At 37.0% G+C, this 21,676-nt stretch overlaps 1 protein-coding gene across 1 annotated transcript in view; it reads left to right on the forward strand.

The window, feature by feature from the left end:
• The window catches only part of LOC136863533 (NACHT and WD repeat domain-containing protein 2), a 638,416-nt gene extending 619,840 nt beyond the window's left edge, over positions 1-18,576 (forward strand). The window contains exons 27-29 of the mRNA XM_067139918.2: positions 3,938-4,096; positions 15,622-15,811; positions 18,436-18,576. Of these exons, the coding sequence (XP_066996019.2) occupies positions 3,938-4,096; positions 15,622-15,811; positions 18,436-18,576 (490 nt within the window). The remainder of the gene's footprint in view (positions 1-3,937; positions 4,097-15,621; positions 15,812-18,435) is intronic.
• The last annotated feature ends 3,100 nt before the right edge of the window (positions 18,577-21,676 follow it).

Genomic DNA, 21,676 nt, shown 5'->3' on the forward strand with positions numbered 1-21,676 from the left:
TTGGTTTATTTTTAAATGTAAATACATTGTACTTGTAACAAGTAGTACTAATTAGGTGGAATTATCCCTATTATATTATCGTTGTGTTGAGACGTCGAGACAGTCGTGATAGCTTCATAACTTCATTTTCCAGAACAGTATCATAAATGACCCACTGAGGTTGTGGCATTTCTTCATTTTCAGGGCATTATTTTGTATTATTTTATTTGCTGTGAGTTTTGGTCACGTAGCTATCAGTTTGCATTTGTGAGATAGTGTGTTTGAAGCCCACTGTTGACAGCCTTGAAGATGTTTTTCCATGGTTAATCATTTTCATACCAAGATAATTCTAGGGCTGTACCTTAGTTGAAGCCACGATCGCTTCCTTCCCACTCCTGGCCCTTTCTCATCCCATCGTTGCCATAAGACCTATCTGTGTCGGTGTGATGTAAAACAAATTAAAAAACAAAAAACAAAAAAGAAATAAGTACAGAAGTCTTCTGCGTGCTAGTATATTTCACCTCCCTTTGCTTATCTAGGAGACTTGTCAGCTTGAGGTTGATGCATCAATAGTTGTTGCATCTCTTAACACCTTCAGTACAACATTTCTTAATGCTGAAATTAATTGAAGTCCCTTATCTTTTATTCACATTATTATGAATAAAGCTCGGACTGGTTTGTTGGACTAATTTAATCCTGGATGGCACAATTCATCCACACAGACATATGCGGAATTATACTTGACATAACACTTCATTAAATCATCCACACACACACATACGGAATTATACTTGACAATGAATTATAACACTTCATTAAATCATCCATACACATACGGAATTATACAATGAATTATAACACTTCATTAATTAGTGGCCACTTACGAGAGCCCCTTGTCTCCAAAGCAGATCTCCAGCTGGTTGGCGTTCACCTGGAACGGGCTATCTGTGCAAGAAATCTTTCAAGTGCCTTTTTGTAATTTCTGAAACTCCCTGTAGTGGAGGATTTTTTCCATGTTATTAACCAGTATCTTGTCTGGAATTAAACAAAAATACTAAAACTGCTACGGTACAGAAACATTCAATTCCATTTATGTTTTGTTCATTACTTACCGATATCCACTGGAAGTGCTTAAACCACAAGAAGTTTAACTGAGTTGCTCGTCGTTTCAATTTTTGAAGAAAAACGTTTTCTGGTAGTTTATCTGGAGAATTTGGAAACATACACTTATTTGTACCATTAATTGAGACACTTGAGCTTGTATTGTAAGAAACATGCTGTATTGAAGTTTATACTTCATTTAGTTTTATATTGCTTGTTTCTTCCTCACATTTACGCTTCTTAATTTCTACAACGAACTTAATCCATATTTCGTTAGTATACTGTAATATAATAAAACACTAGAAAATGCAATGAATTAAAGACATTATCTTTCCGACAGGAACTGTCTAATAATATTTCTCATTCTTGCCGACGCTGAATTGCTTTCTCATAAGTTTTGCTCTTGTCACTTCTGCACTGAGGCCGTTATATTGAAGAGACTGCAACATTGTCAGAGTTCAAATTGAATTGTTAATTGATAGCCCATTGTTGGTCTCGGCTATCAACCAAGGTGAGTTGAGAATAACAACAATAAGGATTATAACGGCCAAACACTTCATAGTGAATTGTCCTCAAATTAAGAATATTCCTTGCAATGCTGATTTGTGTTTTTGACTATTGAAGGAGGGTAAAAAATTAGTGGATATTATATTATCGTTTCACAGCCTAAATATCATATAGCAAATTAACATTATTATTATTATTATTATTATTATTATTATTATTATTATTATTATTATTATTATTATTATTATTATTATTATATTGATTTATATGTTATTCTGAGATTGCCATAGTAAAAGAAGACATTACAATGAAACTAAAGAAAATGATGTACTCTAAAATATTGGGTGGGAGGGTGGGGGGACATGTCCCACCCACCAGAGATGCCCGTACATTGAGATCTAACAACAGTTACTTCGTGAAATTTCATAATTGTACGATGATACATGTAGTACTTTGGGTAGCAATCTTACCTCTTAAATATGCTTCTCCGAATTAAAAAAAATCATCCGTTTCTTTACCCTGTGGGAATTCAGAAAATTCAAGAGTACATTTCCAAGTGAATAACAGAAATTTTTGAAAGGTATTTCATGGTAATGTCAACATAATATTTCTATATCTACATTCTACTTTGAAAAACACTTTATAACCAACAACAAAGTACAGTTAGTGCACAAACAAAAAAGGAATACTTGTAGTTTTACATGACTGTTGATATTGTGATCATAGTCACAGAGCCTCCAGATTTATGTGAAAAACCAAACTACAGGAATGTTATTTTTCATTTAAACATATTCTATAATTGCCTCTAACACAGAAATATATTGCATCCTAAATCTTATAGCGCTCTAAACTTATGTAATGGCTATCATGACTTTACAAGTACAAGGATATATAGCCAGAAATTGTGCCATGGTTCTGTAAGACTGGTGCTTAACCACATCAGTTTGCAATAAAGTAGGAAAGATCATATTGTGAAGATGAAGTTCGAATTAAAAAGGCGAAATTGGGGCAAATATTAAGTTATAGGATCAGGAGTGACTGGAATAATTTATCAAGGGAAATGTTTGATAAATTTCCAAGTCCTTTGAAAACATTTAAGAAAAGGCTAGGTGAACAATTGACAGGGAATCTGCCACTTGGGCAACAGCCCTGATTGCAGATGATTGATTGATTGATTGATTGATTGATTGATTGATTGATTGATTGATTGATTGATTGATTGATTGATTGATTGATTGATTGATTGATTGATTGATTGATTGATTGATTGATTGATTGATTGATTGATTGATTGATTGATTGATTGATTGATTGATTGATTGATTGATTGATTGATTGATTGATTGATTGATTGAATAGGAGAGAACAGGGGACACTGCACTTCACTCCATCAGAAACCAAAGAATTTGTAATGCCTGCCTAATAAATAATCACTTTTATTTTTAATGGTCAGCATACTGGCCTTTGGTTCAGTGGACCTGAGTTCAACTCCTGGCTCGGCGATGGATTTTATCCACATCTAGATAATTCCTCTAGCTTGGAGGCTGGGCAGTTGTGATTGTCTTGATCTTCATTTACACATATCATGTCACATTACCAACCACCGCGGAAATACGCATTAATGAATACATCCCTCCACGTTGGGTCGGTATCAGGAAGCGCATCCGGCCATAAAAATTGGCTAAACCCATCAAAACCTGCCCCTGATATTTGGAAAAACGATCAGGCAAAACGAATTGTAATGGGTGTACTATTATAGTACCTACATTATATGTAACTACAATGATCTTAATAAGTATCTCAGAGCTTGAAATTATGTGAATTACAATCCCAAACATCCCTCAAATAGGTAAGTAAAATCAAGCTAATGGTAGATGTAAAACATTGATGTACTCAGGCCCATGATTTAACTAGTCAAGTTAAGCTGTTTAATTCTTTCATAATCATGTCATAACATACACAGCTATAAATACAGACATGCTAAGAAAGAAATCAAGACAATTTTCAAAATATTCAAGGTGGACAAGTGCTAAAAATAATTCATATCTGACACTGCGCCAACACATTACGTATAGTGCAATAGTACAATAATACAAATCTTCTATTTTTTACTATGTTCCCTTCAAATATAAACAAAGTAGGCTACATGCAAAAAATATCCTGAAAGTTATGCAGAATGCAATGCTAAATTAAATAATGCACACAATATTTGTATAACAAGAAATGTTGATTTTAAATATCTCAGGAAGTCTCTCAAAATGTGTAATATTTGAGGGGATGTTAAATAATAATATTATTATCAACATCTAAAAATGGCAGTCATTAACTGTGTTATTCTTTGTTCTTCTAGGGGTGGGCTTGAGTTACTTGAACTGAAGCACGGGAATACCATGAAAACGTTCATTCCTAAAGTTGCAGAGGGCGTGTTCACTGTGATCTGCATGTTCAACAAGACTGATGAGTATGTTATGTATTACCACAGTGGCAAGAAGACATTGAGGCTGTTCAGGTGAATAGCATCTAGTAATCATAATCTTGTGTTGCTAGAGTTTTGAGTCTTTCGGTACTTTCCAATAATAATAATAATAATAATAATAATAATAATAATAATAATAATGAAGGTGATGGTAATTTGGAGCCATATAACCACATTATAGATGTAAAAAGCACTCACTAAATCGGTAGGCAGAGAGAATGTATATCCAATAATGTTTCTGTTATTGACAATGATCACTCACTGTTTACAGAACATGTGATGTTGAAGAAATATCTAATATTTGCACAGACACACACATACACGCGCACACCCACCTGTCACCTCTCGGTACGGTACCATACAATTTCTTTTTTTTCGGTTTACGTGGTACAGTACATTGTAATGCCTCTGATGTATGAAGGGTACACTTATCTTTATATTGACCTAAGCGTTTAAGAAATAAATTATATTTCCTTAATTCAGCCATGGTCCCTGTTTGCTTTCCTATCCTTGCATCATTGAAGACCATCTATGACTAATATAACGTTAAGGACACCCGGAAGGGGTGACATCGAAAATTTTTTTATTATTTTTTGCAGTTTTATGTACCTGTGACTTTCTTCTTTCGAATACTTTTTGTTTAAGACCTCTGCGACGTTTGAAAGGGTGTTAATTTTTATATTACCTGGAGTTCTGCAGATGTCGGGCATGACATGTCCTCGAACTGATGTGACATAACATTACTTTCCATTTATAAGCGGTGACAAAGACTCTGTTGAAGGTGTTTATGTTTCAGAACGTGGTCATTTTCTGCGAGAGGATATCCCTGCTGCAGGAAAGTGCAACTTTCAATTGTTGGCCAACCTGGACAGCAGAATGATTGAGAACACAACTGCATGTGTTTATTGTTCGTTTTGGCGGCTTCTTTTACAACAGTATTCAGCTGCTTTTCTTCGTTTGGTTTTATACATTGAACAAGATGTGTAGACATAGGAATAGGATTTTCAAGGTGCGCAAGAATGTGGGAAAGAGAAAAATCACTGTTGTTATTCCGAATGTTACAAGTGAGTGTGCAAATGTGTTCCCCAATTGAGTACAAAAAGATGCAGAATGAACAACCACAGCACAGTTTGTGTCCAAAAGGAGAGGACACGTGGTGCAAATACCATAAAAATGAAGGAAACTGCGACCACTACCATGATCACAAGCACAGTCTCCCGTCTGCAGTCGTGGAATCCATAAGGCCAGTCTTCAGAGACTTATCCTATGAAAAACTCCTCCGGAAATGCCTTCTCGGTAAAACCCAAATCCCTAACGAATGCTTAAATAATTTGATCTGGACTCGGATACCCAAGAGGGTATTTGTGAGTATAAAAACACTCCACTTTGGTGTTTATGATGCCGTGGCTATATACAATGGGGGTAATATCTCGAATAGCGAAGTTCTACAAAGACTTCGTATACCGGTACCTCCAGGGCACAACACTGAAACAAATTTCAATTATAGATAAGGAAAGAAAAAGGAAAGCTAGGGGCTTTACGTCGCACCGACACAGATAGGTCTTATGGCGACGATGGGATAGGAAAGGCCTAGGAATTGGAAGGAAGCGGCCGTGGCCTTAATTAAGGTACAACCCCAGCATTTGCCTGGTGTGAAAATGGGAAACCACGGAAAACCATTTTCAGGGCTGCCGATAGTGGGATTCGAACCTACTATCTCCCGGATGCAAGCTCACAGCCGCGCGCCTCTACGCGCACGGCCAACTCGCCCGGTAAAAAAAAAAAAAAAAGGAAAGCAATGCAGCAGAAAGGGAGCTGGTGAAGCTTGGAAGACAGAAGAAAGGAAGTTAAATAGAAGATTACAAGATGAGATGGAAGAGAACCCAGATGATCTTCTGTATGAATGTAGAATGCATAAGGAACTTTGAGGCTCGTTTCCTGAAAAGTAGTTTTTTATGTCTCTAAGGAACATTTATTCGGATACCACTGAACGTACATTAACCAAACTTGTAGGTGGTATGTAACTAATCATTCTACGTATTTTAACACGAGATTTTTTAAAATAAAAGGTATAATTTCTTAATTCTGGAACAAAATGTCTCATTTTAAAACCTCAAATTTTGATGTTCACTTAAATATTTTCAAAAAAACAGAAGATATTAAAAAATGATGTCGTCTATCTACGTGCGAGGGTATAATAAATATGTATACAAAAAATGAATTTCCTTGGTTCAAACCTTTATGAGAAAATGTTCCTTAAAAACGCCCATTTTAACATGGCAGACATAGCCCCTTCCGGGTGCCCTTAAAGAGGCTATAAAAAGTGACTACAGAAATGTATTCTTGCATCTGTGCCTGGGCAGGCCTTTTCAGGATCACTGCTGTCCACCCCGAATGCGGAAGGCCCAAGGAAATGTGGGCTAAACATTGGTAGTTACATACTTACCTGACTGGCAGTCACATTCATACTCTACATGCAGCCAATAAACTACAAATTATCATACAATTATAATTAGAAATGGTAAGATCATAATGCTCCTTACTATAAGATATAGCAATAGACCTGAGAGAAGAACAGCACTCATTAACTACGAGCTTGTTAGATTAAATATTGATGATGCTGACCTGAGTGAAACCAGACTGTCTGGTGGCTGAACAATTATTGTAGAGTATGGCTTAGGCTGCACCACCATTTGGAAGCATAAAGAGGAAAGTACCGGATTTCCTGTGAAGACAAAACTGGTAAAATGATCTCATCTCACTCCCAGTGCTATCAGTGAAAGGCTTATGACTAGAGCCCGATAATTCAGGCATTTATTTTTGTTAAAATTGGCAGGCAAATATGCAATTAAAATTTAGGCAGTAAAACAATGAAAATAGGCACTTAAAATGACAAAATTGGGCTCTAAAACAATAAAAAAGATTGTTGTTGCTTGGGTCATCATTCCATAGATTGGTTAGATGCATCTCTCCATGTCCATCAAAACCGGTGCTAACCATTTCGTTTCTATTTCACTACTAATCCAACAGCTATTCTAATCTGTTTGTCATGTTCTTGGTTTAATATAATCTACTTAATACACATTTGCATCACATTTTAGTACTTAATCTTAAATAGCAGTTACGGAAACCAACAACCCTATTGACCAGTTGGCTTGTAATGTGAAATTTTCGGTGGAAACTTGTGTAAAGTGAAAATATTGTTTGTGCAAATGTCATTTCTTATCTGTTACATTAAAATGATTTATTTTCTTTTATTATTAATAGAGTTAGAGTTATAATTCCAGTGATTAATTTTAATAATAAATAATAGCAGAAAATACATATAACAATACAAAAAGGCAAAAATAGCATTAATCCTCCAAATATGCAGAAAGGTACAAATAATAATTGGTCCTACTATTCCCAAATGTACGGTAAAATGTCTTTCTTTATTTGATGCCTTGATATATCCACCCAGATTAAAAAGAATATTTTCCTAGCTCTACTTATGACTCTTCATATCCCACTCTCTGGAGACAGGTTCATCACCCTCATCTCTGACAATGCTCCCACATGAAATGCCAATAAAGATGCTAAGAACCAGTTCTACTACCGACCAAGTACAAGCATCTCAAAGGTACCATCTAGGAACAAACACTTACGCCTTGGTGACTTCAGTGCCAAAGTTAGAAGAGATAATGAGCTCTGTGAAAATGTGACGGCAAACAAGTACTTAGTAACTGGTACACAAATTGACTATTGCTTCTTGGTCTCTATGCTGAACATGAGCAGTTCACCATGAATTTGCCAGCTGGATTGTTTCAAGACTACATGGATGTGACCACGCTCCTACCATAATCTTGATTATACAATCTTATCGCAAAGATGGTGATAAATGTTGATGAATACTGGACAGATCACTTCTGATATGCCAACTCAGGATCATTTTCCTCAGAAAGCCATTAAAACCATATGTGCATTCCTTAAATTAGTCCCATTGGAAGTTTGATGTTTCCAAGCTCCTAATGAATCTATTGCTGCAGACTTGAAAAATGCAGTCTCTGACAGGCAGGCAAATAAACCTACTAACATGAAAGACATTGAGCAATAACGGCCAGTGCTCTGTAAGATCATCGGCTAGAAGAAAATGAAAAAGGAGACTGGTTTGAGAACAGCTGAAGAAATTTTGGGCCTCATCAGTGCAAAGTGGGAAGCTCACCCTACCCTGTTCAAGATCCTAATTCTACGCTGAAGAAGACTCATTTTCAAGGCCTCAAACAGAAATCTCAGATGTACGAAAGGGAAACGAAGAACATTTAGTGACAAGACACTTGAGAGGTTGTCTGATGCCTGAGACCTGAAAACATTTTCTACACAGGAATCAAAGAACTGTATGTACCAAACTTGCTCTTCAACAGAAACCTTGAAATCTTTTGAAAGTACTGCAATCCTTACTGACAGCAAGGACATCCTAGAGCAATGGAAGGAACAAACGGCTCTTTTCTGGGTTGTATTTTGAGTTATTTAGTGAATTGTAGTGCTATAATTTAGAATAGGCCTAAATTGAAATTCTTGACCAGGTCATACTACTACTACTACTACTACTACTACTACTACTACTACTACTAAGTGACCCTCTGCCTTAAGTGTGCACACTGCTCAGTCAAAACAGCGCGTCAGAGTAGGGATGTAATAGTTGGAATACTATGATGAACCAGTGTGTTACGTACTAGCAGTATCAGAAAATGTATGAACCAGAGGAGTGACATGCTAAAGAATAAATATTTCTAACTCCCCAGCTATTTCCCACCAGTATGCAGTTAGGCTGTTATGCTCGGTACGCAGCGGTAATCCCATCTATCGGAGTTGAGTGGCAGCATAAGAGACAAAGAACATCACAACAAACAATTGTCAATGCAATGTTATTGTTGATCAATATTATGCGCTTTCGATATTCATTCATTCAATCAATCAATCAGTCAATACAGATCTGCATTTAGGGCAGTCGCCCAGGTGGCAGATTCCCTATCCGTTGTTTTCCTAGCCTTTTCTTAAATGATTTCAATGAGATTGGAAATTTATTGAACATCTCGCTTGGTAAGTTATTCCAATCCCTAACTCCCCTTCCTATAAATGAATATTTGCCCCAATCTGTCTTCATGAATTCCTACTTTATCTTCATATTGTGATCTTTCCTGCATTTAAAGACGCCACTCAAACTTATTCGTCTACTAATGTCATTCTACGCAATTTCTCCGCTAACAGCTCGGAACATACCACTAGTCGAGCAGCTTGTCTTCTTTCACCCAGTTCTTCCCAGCCCAAACATTGCAACATTTTTGTAACGCTACTCTTTAGTCGGAAATCACCCAGAACAAGTCGAGCTACTTTTCTTTGGATTGTTTCCAGTTCTTGAATCAAGTAAACCTGGTGAGTGTCACATACGCTGGAACCATACTCTAGTTAGGGTCTTACCAGAGACTTATATGCCCTCTCCTTTACATCCTTACTATAACCCCTAATCACCCTCATATCCATGTGCAGAGATCTGTATCCTTTATTTACAATTCCATTTATGTGATTACCCCAATGAAGATCTTTCCTGATATTGAGACCCAGGTACTTACAATGATCCCTAAAGGGAACTTTCACACCATGAACGCAGTAATTAGAAATGAGAAGACTTTTCCTGTTTGTGAAACTCACAACCTGACTTTTAACTCCGAGGTCATTTTCCAGTTGCTCACAATTTTGTAACTTATTTATTAATCTATACAGAAAAACATCATCCTCAAAAAGCCTTACTTCTGATTCCACTCCTTTACTCATACCATTTATATCTATAAGAAAATATAAAGTTCCAATAATACTGCCTTGAGGAATTCCCCTCTTAATTAAAACAGGGTCAGATAAAGCTTCGCCTACTCTAATTTTCTGAGATCTATTTTCTAGAAATATAGCAACCCATTTAGTCACTCTTTTGTCTAGTCCAGTTGCACTCACTTTTGCTAGTAGTCTCCCATAATTCACCCTATCAAATGCTTTAGACATATCAATCGCGATACAGTCAACTTCACCCGAACTGCCTTCTATCAAACCAGTTATTAATTTCGCAAACATGTCTAGTATAATCAGAAAGAATGCCTTTCCAAAGCTTACATGCAATGCATGTCAAACTTACTGGCCTGTAATTTTCAGCGTTATGTCTATCACCCTTTCCGTTATACACAGGGGCTACTGTAGCAACTCTCCATTCTCTTGGTATTGCTCCTTCAACCAAAGAATAATCAAATAAGTAATTCAGATATGGTACTATATCCCAATCCATTGTCTGTAGTATATCCCCAGAAATCTTATCAATTCCAGCCACTTTTCTAGTTTCCAACTTTTGTATCTTATTGTAAACATCATTGTTATCATATGTAAATTTTAATACTTCTTTAGCATTAGTCACCTCCTGTATCTGGACATTATCCTTGTAACCAACAATCTGCCGACTGAATATTTCTGCCTTTTGAAGATCCTCACATACAAACTCTCCTTGTTCATTAATGATTACTGGATTGTCCTTCTTGGAACCTGTTTCTGCCTTATTTTTTATTTATTTGTCATAAGTCTGTACAGAGTTCTCCTCCATTTTCACAGACCATATACAGAGGTGTACATAAATGCCTAAATGAGTTTTTTAATGAATGATTCTCTGACCGAATTAAATTGTCATGCATGAATAAATGAATGAACACTTCTCTCCCAGTCACGGATAGCCACCAACTGAGGAGAGAGCATTCGGTTCGCAGGATAAATGCATGGATGGGATTGTTTCTGCCTTAAAACTCCTATACATACACTTCAATTTTTCTCTAAAATGTGTATGACTGCCAATTATGCTGGCCATCATGTTATCCTTAGCTGCCTTCTTTGCTAGATTCAATTTCCTAGTAAGTTCCTTCAATTTCTCCTTACACCAGAACCATTTCAAGCTCTATTTCTTTCCAATCTGCACCTCCTTCTTAGTCTCTATTACAATTACAATGAGTTGGGTCTTTACCATTCCTTGCCATCTTTAGAGGTACAAAACTATGTTCACATTCCTCAACAATTGCTTAAACCCATCCCAGAGTCTGTTTATATCCTTATTTACCGTTTTCCACCGGTCATATTTACTTTTAAAAACTGCATCATGCCTCCTTTATCAGCCATATAGTACTGCCTAATAGTCCTACTTTTAAAAACTTTCTTCTATCACATTTATTTTTAACTACAACAAAAACAGCTTCGTGATCATTAATACAATCTATTACTTCGGTATCTCTATAGAGCTCATCGGGTTTTACCAGCACCACGTCCAGGATTTTGCTCCCTCTAGTTGGTTCCATCACTTTCTGAATTAGCTGCCTTTCCCATATTAATTTATTTGTCATTTGCTGACCATGCTTCCTCTCTTCCGCATTACCTTCCCAATTGACGTTTGATAAATTAAGATCTCCCGCTACCATCACATTCCTTTCCATGTCCTTTACCACATAGTTGATTACCGGTATCTTATCAAATAATTCTGAATCATCGTCAGCGCTTCCCGTTTCCTGTCTGTACACTCCAAAGACATGAGTTGCCTATTATCTGTAGAGACTAGCCTTACACCTAGATTTTCATGTGTGTCATCTTTAAAAATGAATAGGTTACAAATTCTTCTTCACCAGAATGAATACTCCCTCTCCCATCATTCCCATCCTATCTCTACGATACACACTCCAGTTCCGTGAGAAAAGTTTTGCATCCATTATATCATTTCTCAGCCATGATTCAACTCCTATTACATTATCTGGTGAATATATATCTATTAAATTACTTAATTCTATTCCTTTCATTATAATACTTCTACGGTTCAACACAAACCTGTTTATATAATCCCTACTTGACTTCCAGATCTCTGTGCCCTTACCACCGCTCCCTAGACAACCCCGTTTCCTGAATGTACCTCCCTATTATCTTTCCAAACAAATTTCCTAACTTATACGTACCACTGCGGTTTAACTGAAGGCCATCTGAGCGGAGATCCCTATCTCCTATCCACCCATTAGGATTTAGAAATCCCATTCCAAGTTTCCCACATACCCACTCCATAATCTCATTTAAATCCCAAATCATCCTCCAGTCAGTATCCCTCCTACACTCTATTCCACTGATACTAATCGCCGCTTCCTTAAACTTCACCGTGCAGCATTTACCAGATCCCACACATTCCCAACTATGTTGGTACTTATACCTGCTTGCCTTACGTAGTTGGTACCAACGTGAAACACTACCACCTTCTCCTTCCCCTCCACCTTCTCTTCTACTTTCCTCAACATCTGCCTCAACGTAATTCCTGGATAACACTCTACCCTGGTACCCTTTCCTTCACACACTTCCCCAACATGTCTAACGATGGAATCGCCCATGACCAGAGCCTCAACCCTACCCACCTCATTTGATCCCGGCCCCTCGTGGTCAGCCCTATCTTTCTTGATAACTACAGAAGCTACTTCCTCCTCCCTTTTCTCCCTCCCATGACCCTGGTCCACCTGTCTTTTCCTATCCTCTACTCTACATTTCCCTTTCCTACCTTTTCCCTTCCTCCTACTTTCACACATCTCAGCAACAGTTCCCTGTTCCTCGTTTTTCCTCCGTTGTTCTACCTGGAGTGGCTCGTACCGATTTCTCACAGACACCTGTCCTGAATTCTGATCCTGAATAGAGCCCTTAGCCTGCATTCTCCTCCCCCTTAGAACATTAGACCACCTCTCTTCAACAATTCTACAATTACCCCCTTTCCTTCCCATCCCTCTTTTACACCTGCTGTAACCTGTACATTGTTTGAAGGAGTCCTACCTTCCTTCACATTTAGTTTTTTCTCCGACTCTGAAATACCATTCTTTTCATAGTCGGTACATTAAAGCTGAATAAAACATAAATTATAAAACATAAATCATCAGAAATGTTATTCTCTACAACGTTATAACTTTTCTTATGTAATACTTTTCGATAAGACCAATACCATAGGTATTTAAAAATTAAATTTTAGGCGACTTCCCCTAAACCTGCAATTTCATCTAGGGAGAAAAAATTTTAAAATGTATAGCTTAGACTGTAGTTTCTTATTCCCCGACTCTCTATACCGATTTCCGTTCAATTCTGTTAACCCATATTCTCGTGGCTTGGCGTTGATATGGACTCAGCAACAAAAATACAAATTCATGTATGTATATCTGTGTTATCATAGCCGGTACTGTAAAAATGTATAAGACATAAATGATCGGAAATTTAATTCTATAAAACTTTAGTTATGTAGTATTTATCGATAAGACCGCTAATAACGTAAATATTTGAGAATTAAATGTTATTCCTTCCCCTAAACTACCATTTCACTCAGCGTGAATAAAATGATTTATATCCTAGGTTGTAGTGGCTCATCGCCCGACTTTACATACCGATTTTCATTTAATTCTCTTGAGCCGTTTTCTCGTGATGCGTGTACATAGATTCAGGGAACTTCCGAGGAGCTGCACATTTAGTACGCAGCCCTTTATTGCACCTGATGCACACAGTTCGTGACCTCTTCCTCTGTTGCGGAGAGCTATATACAACACTTCGTCTTTCTAATTTACCTGACAAATATTTTACACCACACCTCGTGTAGGTAAAAACATAACCTGATTTTTCTGCTTAGATACCACTAGTAAAATTGACCCCTGTTTGAAATATTTATTACAAACTAATTTGAATTGCTTTTTCTCAGCATCTGGAAGTCTCTTCCTATTTCTTCATATAGTGCCGGTAATAAATATTCCAACGATATATAAATGTTTAGCAAGGGGGATTGATTGAGTATATGCAAAAACGTGGAAACCTTTCATAAAATAATTCCCTGGAGACAGAAGTTTCGTCACTACTGTGTAGGCAACTCCATTAATTGTATTGTCTTTTTGTCTTCAATGGATTTTGCTCCTCGGTACGTACAAAAACACAATACTTACTAACTGCAAAACACAATATCCAAGATTTTATCCCACCACTTGTGATACGGCATACTTTGTAGTAGGTGTGTATGGCACTTAGTTCCAACTAAACTTTCGTCTATGGACAGTTGCTGGAGAGGAGTAAAATGATGTCTATATAGCCTATTAGCATGATCTACAAGAGGCTGGAATCGAAAATAAGGATCCTAGAGTTTTGCGAGCCAGGAGGAGAAAGCTTACTGTTGTCAACTATATGAAAACATTTTAAAAGAAGCCGAAACCTATTCCTTGAGAACATTTCGCCAGGCAAAGGGGTAATGCAATGGTCTACAGTATTCTAGTAGGAAACAATGGTAGGTTTCCCTATCAGTCCCATACTCAGGATGACAGGAGTGAGCGCCCTTATTTCATTAACTGCTGTGCGTCTTCAACATCGAGATCGGGAATTGGGTGACAGATCACGTAAGGATTTGGTCAGCGTAGCGATTGGTCTCTGTGACTTTAAGGTTCAGCAGAGAGAAACTGAAAATAATTTGAAGATGTGGGGAAGTTCCATGAAGGAGACAGGAGGTTTAGGAATATTGTCAGGTTCATTGAGATAAATGTCCATAAAATGTTCTCCAGAAACATCATCATCGTCGTCATCACTAGTTTCATCTACCACCACTTTCACAGTAGCTGTAGGGCTGTTAGAAACAAATAAACGTCTCTTCTTTAGGTGCGGTGATCCCGGGGGTGTGTCCGGTATAATTTGGTCACTCTTCCCTGAACTAAATTTACTACCGCTATGCAATAACAAATTATCAGCTTTAACTTCGTGCTGTTTCAAATACTCCATTAATTTATCGTCATCAATACCAGCTGATAAAATATAATGTTAAATACTTTCCAATTTGCTGTAGCAAGGAGTAATCTCTTACTGGCCGCTAAATACAGGAAACGACTCTTGTGAAAGCTAGATTATCCTCTTAAAAACTGCCAAGGCATGATTAAGCACACAATAACTTGTATCCCTTTCACTATGCAGTGTCACAAAAGTATGCACATCACTATAAGTTGTCACAAATTTGTGTATATCATTGAATTTGAAGCCGGCCCATGAAATCGGCGCTGGCAACTTCCGACTGGTCTTTTAAACGCCAACCCTATCGGCGTTAGCAATTTAAAGGGCTTGTGCTCGCACTACCACCTAGCTCCAAGTGGGTTAAGAAAATTTGAGAAATTCATTATCATATCCAAAATATTTTCACTCAAGGAAAACTACTTTTATATTCATAATCATCGTCACCAAATTAAATAATTTCGAAAAGCTTTGACAGTTTGTGTTACGTAGTTAATCTACATGAACAGCATAATTTAGTCATGAAAGAAGAAAATTATTATTGAGTAGTATTTTAAAAGGTCTACTTAAATTTTCGATATTTTCTATAAATTAAAAGTCCTTTTTAGAAGAATTAAGGATACTATAGTAAAAATCTAATTATAATTAAAATTTTAATTTAATTTTGTCCAAACTTTATTCAAAACTGAACTGAAAATGGAGGAACTGATTTAATACAGGGTATGTATTGTCAACAGGACTTCTGATACACAAATGATTGCCAACTTCCGAGTCCAGGCTGAACTGAGTGCAATAGAGAGCACTGAAGATGGTAAAGCCATTGTGCTAGGTACTGTTGATGGCTGTTTGTCTGTGTTGGCAATTGCTGACCCTGAAAAACCTGAAATGAGAGAATTCCTTAAAGCTCTGCCTTCAAGGGATGAAGAGGTAAGATATTTATTAGAATGCGCATCTGATGGCGATGATCCACAAAGTGAGAAAAATGTTTGCTTATCCTAGATCACCAGAAAACTATCCATGCATATATATATATATACTGTATTCGGTACTTAGTGGGAAGGAACAAACAACTGACATAGGCAAATCAAGCCATATACAGAAAGACAACAATATGAAAAGACACACATAATAAGATAACATAATGACAGTTCAGTGTAGGAATAGAGAGTAATGAAAACACAAACGTTAGGGCTCTAGATGCAAATATGGCAATCTTCACTTTCTGGCAGATATGAGTTAAAGTATGGATACCATTCAGCGAGGTAAATGCCATCTATGACGAAATTGTTGAGCTGCGTAATTGACAAAATCCTTCTCAAATATAACGTTAAACATTGCGGTTAGTTGCAGTTAGTCTGCAAACTCCATGTAACTTTGAGTTGCAGGAATGACAGTCGCCATGTTGGCCAATCACAAGTGAGCTAGATGTCTCGTGATTGATAGTTTACGACACCATTCATGCTCGTGGAATATTTTGAGGTATTTATCATTCAATGTTACTATAACTTAATATCTTAACAACATTTTTGGACCATACGCAAGTTAGAAATAAAAAAAGAAAACAATCATACGCCTGAAAAATATAAAGATATTTTCAAAAAATTTGGGACTGTCATTGAAATGGGGAAGGATTTTGAAACTGCTAACTGGAAAAAAGAGGCGTGTGATTTGTTGCAAAGTGATGGTGCCTGGCATTTCAAATCTAATATTACCAAACCTTTTCTTCTAACAAGAGCTAAAACAAATCAAATGAACAGTGTGCCAGTGCGAAGAGAGCCTCATTATCGAAGTGAAATAGGGGTGGCTTAAAGTGTTTGTAAAATTGGCAAAAATATACAAATTATTAATCCCACTGTAATTGAAAGGGGTGTTAAAGTGAATGCTTTGAAACTGCAAGACATTGACAAATTGTTGGCTGAATATTATGGCAATTAGTGGAAAACGTTTGACAGCCTCCAGTTCTACACAAATTTACTGGAAAGATTGAGGAATAATGTGAGAAAAAATGAGGAAGAAGTCATTGAGGTAGAGGACGTTTTTTGTTGAAAGAGATGATTTGTTCGTTTAGATGTCCTATTTATGTGAGTAAGCACAGTAAATATACCCTGAATTCTTATTTGATCATGATTTTCTGTTATTTAACTTGTTATTATTTCAGTCTCCTAAGAATATTGGATACAGAAGTGGAAATCTACACCTGTTAGTTGTAAACCTATCAATCTCAAATTTTAATCATATCAGCGCTCAAATTGTATTTTAAATAATAGGTTATGCTGAATTTTAAAATATTTAAGAGTGGAAAGGTTACAATCTGTAAATCATTCATGCATATACGTACCTCCTCTAGTTACGGAGATCTAATAAATTAGTCTCTCCTGTAAAATTGGGTTGATTGGACATTGTCAACTTTGCTTCTAGACCCCTTGTGTGTTTTTTCGTGTACTTGTCCTTCTGTACATGACTTAACTTATCACTTATGTGTTCCTTCCCATTACTCATGCAGAATGAAGTATGTTAGTAACTGATTTATCTGTTCAATACTTTCTAATTTTTTTTTGGCAGAAGGAGACACTGTTCTCCTGTGTCATCACCTTCCTGAATAGAGTACCGTATTCAGAAGTAGAAAAGTTCAGTATGGCACTCAGTACGGTACAATGTCTATATTAAATCCACACAATAATGTCTATAGGCCCTAATATGTTTGGGTTCTTCTCGCCTTGTGTGTGTTTTATGGTCAGCTCAGATTAAGTGAAACTACACTCATTACTGAACGCTGAAGACCTGATGGGAAAATGATAGTGAATCATAAGCCTAAATATCAAAGAGGACTGATAGCCATGTTTTCTCTCTTTATTGGCCTGAATTGTAGAACTGGTTTCATCAAAATTTCTTTAGAATGATGTAATTGATCAGAGATCTTTAGCATTGAGTACAACAAATGAAAGAATCCTGCATTTTAATATTTTTTGGTTCCATGGCTGAATAGCGAACTTGTATTCAGACGGTAGAAACGTTCAATATGGCCTTCAAGCCTCAGGTTCGATTCCCATCTGGATTATGGGATTTTAATCCTAAATGATTAATTCCCTTGACTCGGGGATTGGGTGTTTGTACTGTCCCCAACATTCCTACAACTCACACACTGCACACAACACTGTCCTTCACCACCGAAACATGCCGTACACCCTTTACAATGTAGGCTGACCATATTCTTTGAGTCAAGGATGTGGAGGTTAAAAATGGGACGGGTGTTATTAAACACAAGAACACATGCAAGAACACATTGAGTTCATCAATTATTCTTAAGCGTCAAAAGACACAAAAAATAGCTACATGCCATCTACTACTGTAGTACCATGAGTATTTCTCAGATGACATTGCACACACATCTTGATAAAAAGAACCACAGTAGTGGAATCGTTCTTTCAGTAGGTGACTCCATACAATTTGTGGTGGTGAACATTTTTTTGGATCAAATGGTCAACCACAGGAATTGACTTTTATATTCATGCACGCACACAAAGTAATATTGATTCTCTTTCTGTCTGCAGTGGAAGAAGAAGATTGAGAAACTGAAAGCAACTACTAGATTCAAAGCAGCTGCTTCAATCGCAAAACTCTCAACAAAATTTCTGAATGGTGATGAGAGTAGCACTGAAGAGGAGGAGATTACAGAAGGCTCTATGGAATAAATGGATATATTTTTGTGTGTGTGTATAAATGAATATCATCATAATATTGTTATTGTGCTAAGTGTGTCAATAAAGTATGTCTACACATGTTGTAATGTTTCCTAACATTCTAACCCTCTTCACCGCATTTGAATTCATTCTGTGAACTGTATGGCCGAAGATGAAGAGTTCAGGTAAAAGACTTGCCAGACCTTAATTTTTCTCTCCGAGAGGGATGAGACAAGTGGTTACTTTCCAGTATTATGTCCCTGCGTATCCATAACACTGCAGTACCTATTAGCTTGGAGTATGAATATATGAAAGTAACATAATACAAGTTGGAGGTTAGCTTTTGGCAGGAACAGTCACTATACTTGCTTCTTCCTGCTGCCCCTAGCTGCACCTTAAGTAAGTACATAAATAGTAGTACGAGATCATCTCACTTTCTTCTCTCCCACTGTCCCTTCCACCAGCTCGTCACTCACATTCCTAAATATTTCAAGTAATGTTTGTAATGACCCATTCAAAATCTTGATTTATAAAATGTGCCGTGGCAGCTATGTATTCTTAGATATCCAAAGATCTGTTGTTAAACACTGAAAACCGACATTGTAAAATATGTTGACGAACGAGTGCCACATACTGTTCATATGTTGCCAGAATGAGAAGGAGAAATATTCCTCCCCTCAGCTTTAATCCAGCACTTTTTGCTGTTTGTATTTTACGTTTCACCGACACAGGTTGGTCTTATGGCGATGATGGAATAGGACAGGATTAGGAAGGAAGTTACCATAGCCTTAATTAAGGAACAGCCTGGTGTGAAAATTGGAACACATGGAGAATGATCTTCAGGGCGAGCGAAGCCGTGGGTAACAGCTAGTAACAATAATAATTTTCAAAATGCTACAACTTCGATTCAATCTTAAGACTTAACCTACCAACAGATTGCTGCTCACGTACAAAATCATCTGTAGTCAGTACAACAGAACTTCTGAGCTATTATATTTCAGTGTTAACCCTAATAACATTCGTTAGGAAATATGTTAGTAAGACAGCATATAAATACAAAAAATAGATTTGTGTTAAGGTTGTATGATTTGACATGAAACAACAATGCTCTTGTTTTACAGCTGGATGCCCTTCCTGACAACAACTTTATGTAGAGGAATGCAATTAAAATTTGCTTAACAAGTATAAGGCTTGCTTAACTAACGTGAAGCAAGCAACATTGCTTTTTTTACAGCTGAATGTCCTTCCTGACAACAGCCCTATGTAGCCTAGAAGAATGTAATTACAACTGTGAAGTGATTAGGAACACACACAAACACTTTTACTGCACTCATACGTGTCATACATGTAGATTCAGCTATTTGTTTTACAGCTAGATGCTCTTCATGATGCCAACTCTATATTTAGCCTGTTTTAAGGTTGGATGCTCTTCCTTATGTAGAGGGGTGTAATCGTAATTATGCCTTCCTTTAGTGGTTAACAGAAAATAACAGGGTATAAACTTATCCTACCTGAATGCTGTATTAAGTCTTAATGAATTTTAGGGTGTATTAATAATAATGTTATGGCTTTACGACCCACTAGCTAATTTTACCGTTTCCGGAGACGCCGAGGTGCCGGAATTTAGTCCTCCAGGAGTTATTTTACCTGCCAGTAAATCTACCGACACGAGGCTATCGTATTTGAGTACTTTCAAATACCACCGGACGAGCCTGGTGTATTTTAATTTGCTCAAATATATCGGCGTTGTCTGTGAAGTTTTCAGCTCCGAAGCTGGTTGAATGTTCAAGTCTTAAATCTTAAAAGCTATTGGAGGAGCTATCATATGGAGTGCCAGGCATTATGAAGAGGAACGTAGTTTGCTATTGCTTCCCTCATTGGACCAGAAAGTGCTATTCAAGCTCGACCGGAACCCTGTAAGTAAGGGACCGAAACCTCAGTAGAAGCTACACCTTTTCCTGGCTTGTGCCAAGAAACATATAGAAAAATACTGCATTCATCTAGAAATGACAACATGCCTAATCAACCTTGTGTTTGTAGATTCATTGGTGTGTAAAATAATTTCTGCAAGAAAAAATTCTGGTACAAGTATCTGGTGGTATGTAAAATGAATAAGATCAATATTTTAAAGTAAACACTTGCATGTTGATGAAGTAACATCAAGAATAGCATAATCAAAATTAATATTTTAAACCTGCTTGTTAAACTTAGATGACGTAATAGTAACTGGGTAATGATGTATATTGCTATTTTATCTTTGTAGGGATTTCCATTTTAAGAAGTAGGTACTGAAAAAATATAGTTTAAAACAATAACACTTGCCTACTATTTTGTACATCACATGAAGTCTGTACTAAATCCCTGTAGATTTTAAGGTAGAATACATCTAGGGTATCCTCTGCTTGTTATTTAAGGTGACTATCACTATCAACTGTGTTACTGAGTATGCTTAGTGCAAAGAAGTTTAGAATTGAATACAGGCTTTAGCACACAATTACTTTTCTACCCTGTCAGCCGGTATTAAATTTTGATCCTTACAGCACTGAAGTTTGGTGTTTGAATTGGCTCTAAGTTCTTAGCGCGGTTAGGATGCTAGTCTTCAATCAAATAGAGTTCCAGGTTCAACCTCTAGTTGGGTTAGGGATTTTAACTTTGATTCGTGTTAAACACTACGCTTTTACTAAGGGAACTGTAGGAATAAAGGGCTAACAAGCACTAAAATGCTAAAGGGCCCTACATTGCAAAGGGCTAAATGGCACTATATGACTTAAAGGGCAAAAGGGCTAAGGGCACTAAATAACAACTCGATCCACCACATGACACAGAAGGAAGACTTAGGTGAGGACGAGGTAGCGGGTGAGAATGTAGGAAAGTGTTTAGGCTGCTGTACTGTCGAGAGATAGCTTACGGGTGAAATATTTTGTTTGAAGAGCTATTACTCAATAATACCTGCACGACGTAATTCTTGCTCCATTTCTGAAACGTGTGCATTATATTCTGTATATCCAGCATCTTGATAGGCTCTTAGTAGTTGCAAACGTTTTAAGAGTAGAGTGGGATCTTTACAGTATTTTACGTCTACGTAGGGTAACAAAGGCTTGTTGTTAACTTT

This window comes from Anabrus simplex, chromosome 2, assembly GCF_040414725.1.
Source record: "Anabrus simplex isolate iqAnaSimp1 chromosome 2, ASM4041472v1, whole genome shotgun sequence".
NCBI lineage: Eukaryota > Metazoa > Arthropoda > Insecta > Orthoptera > Tettigoniidae > Anabrus > Anabrus simplex.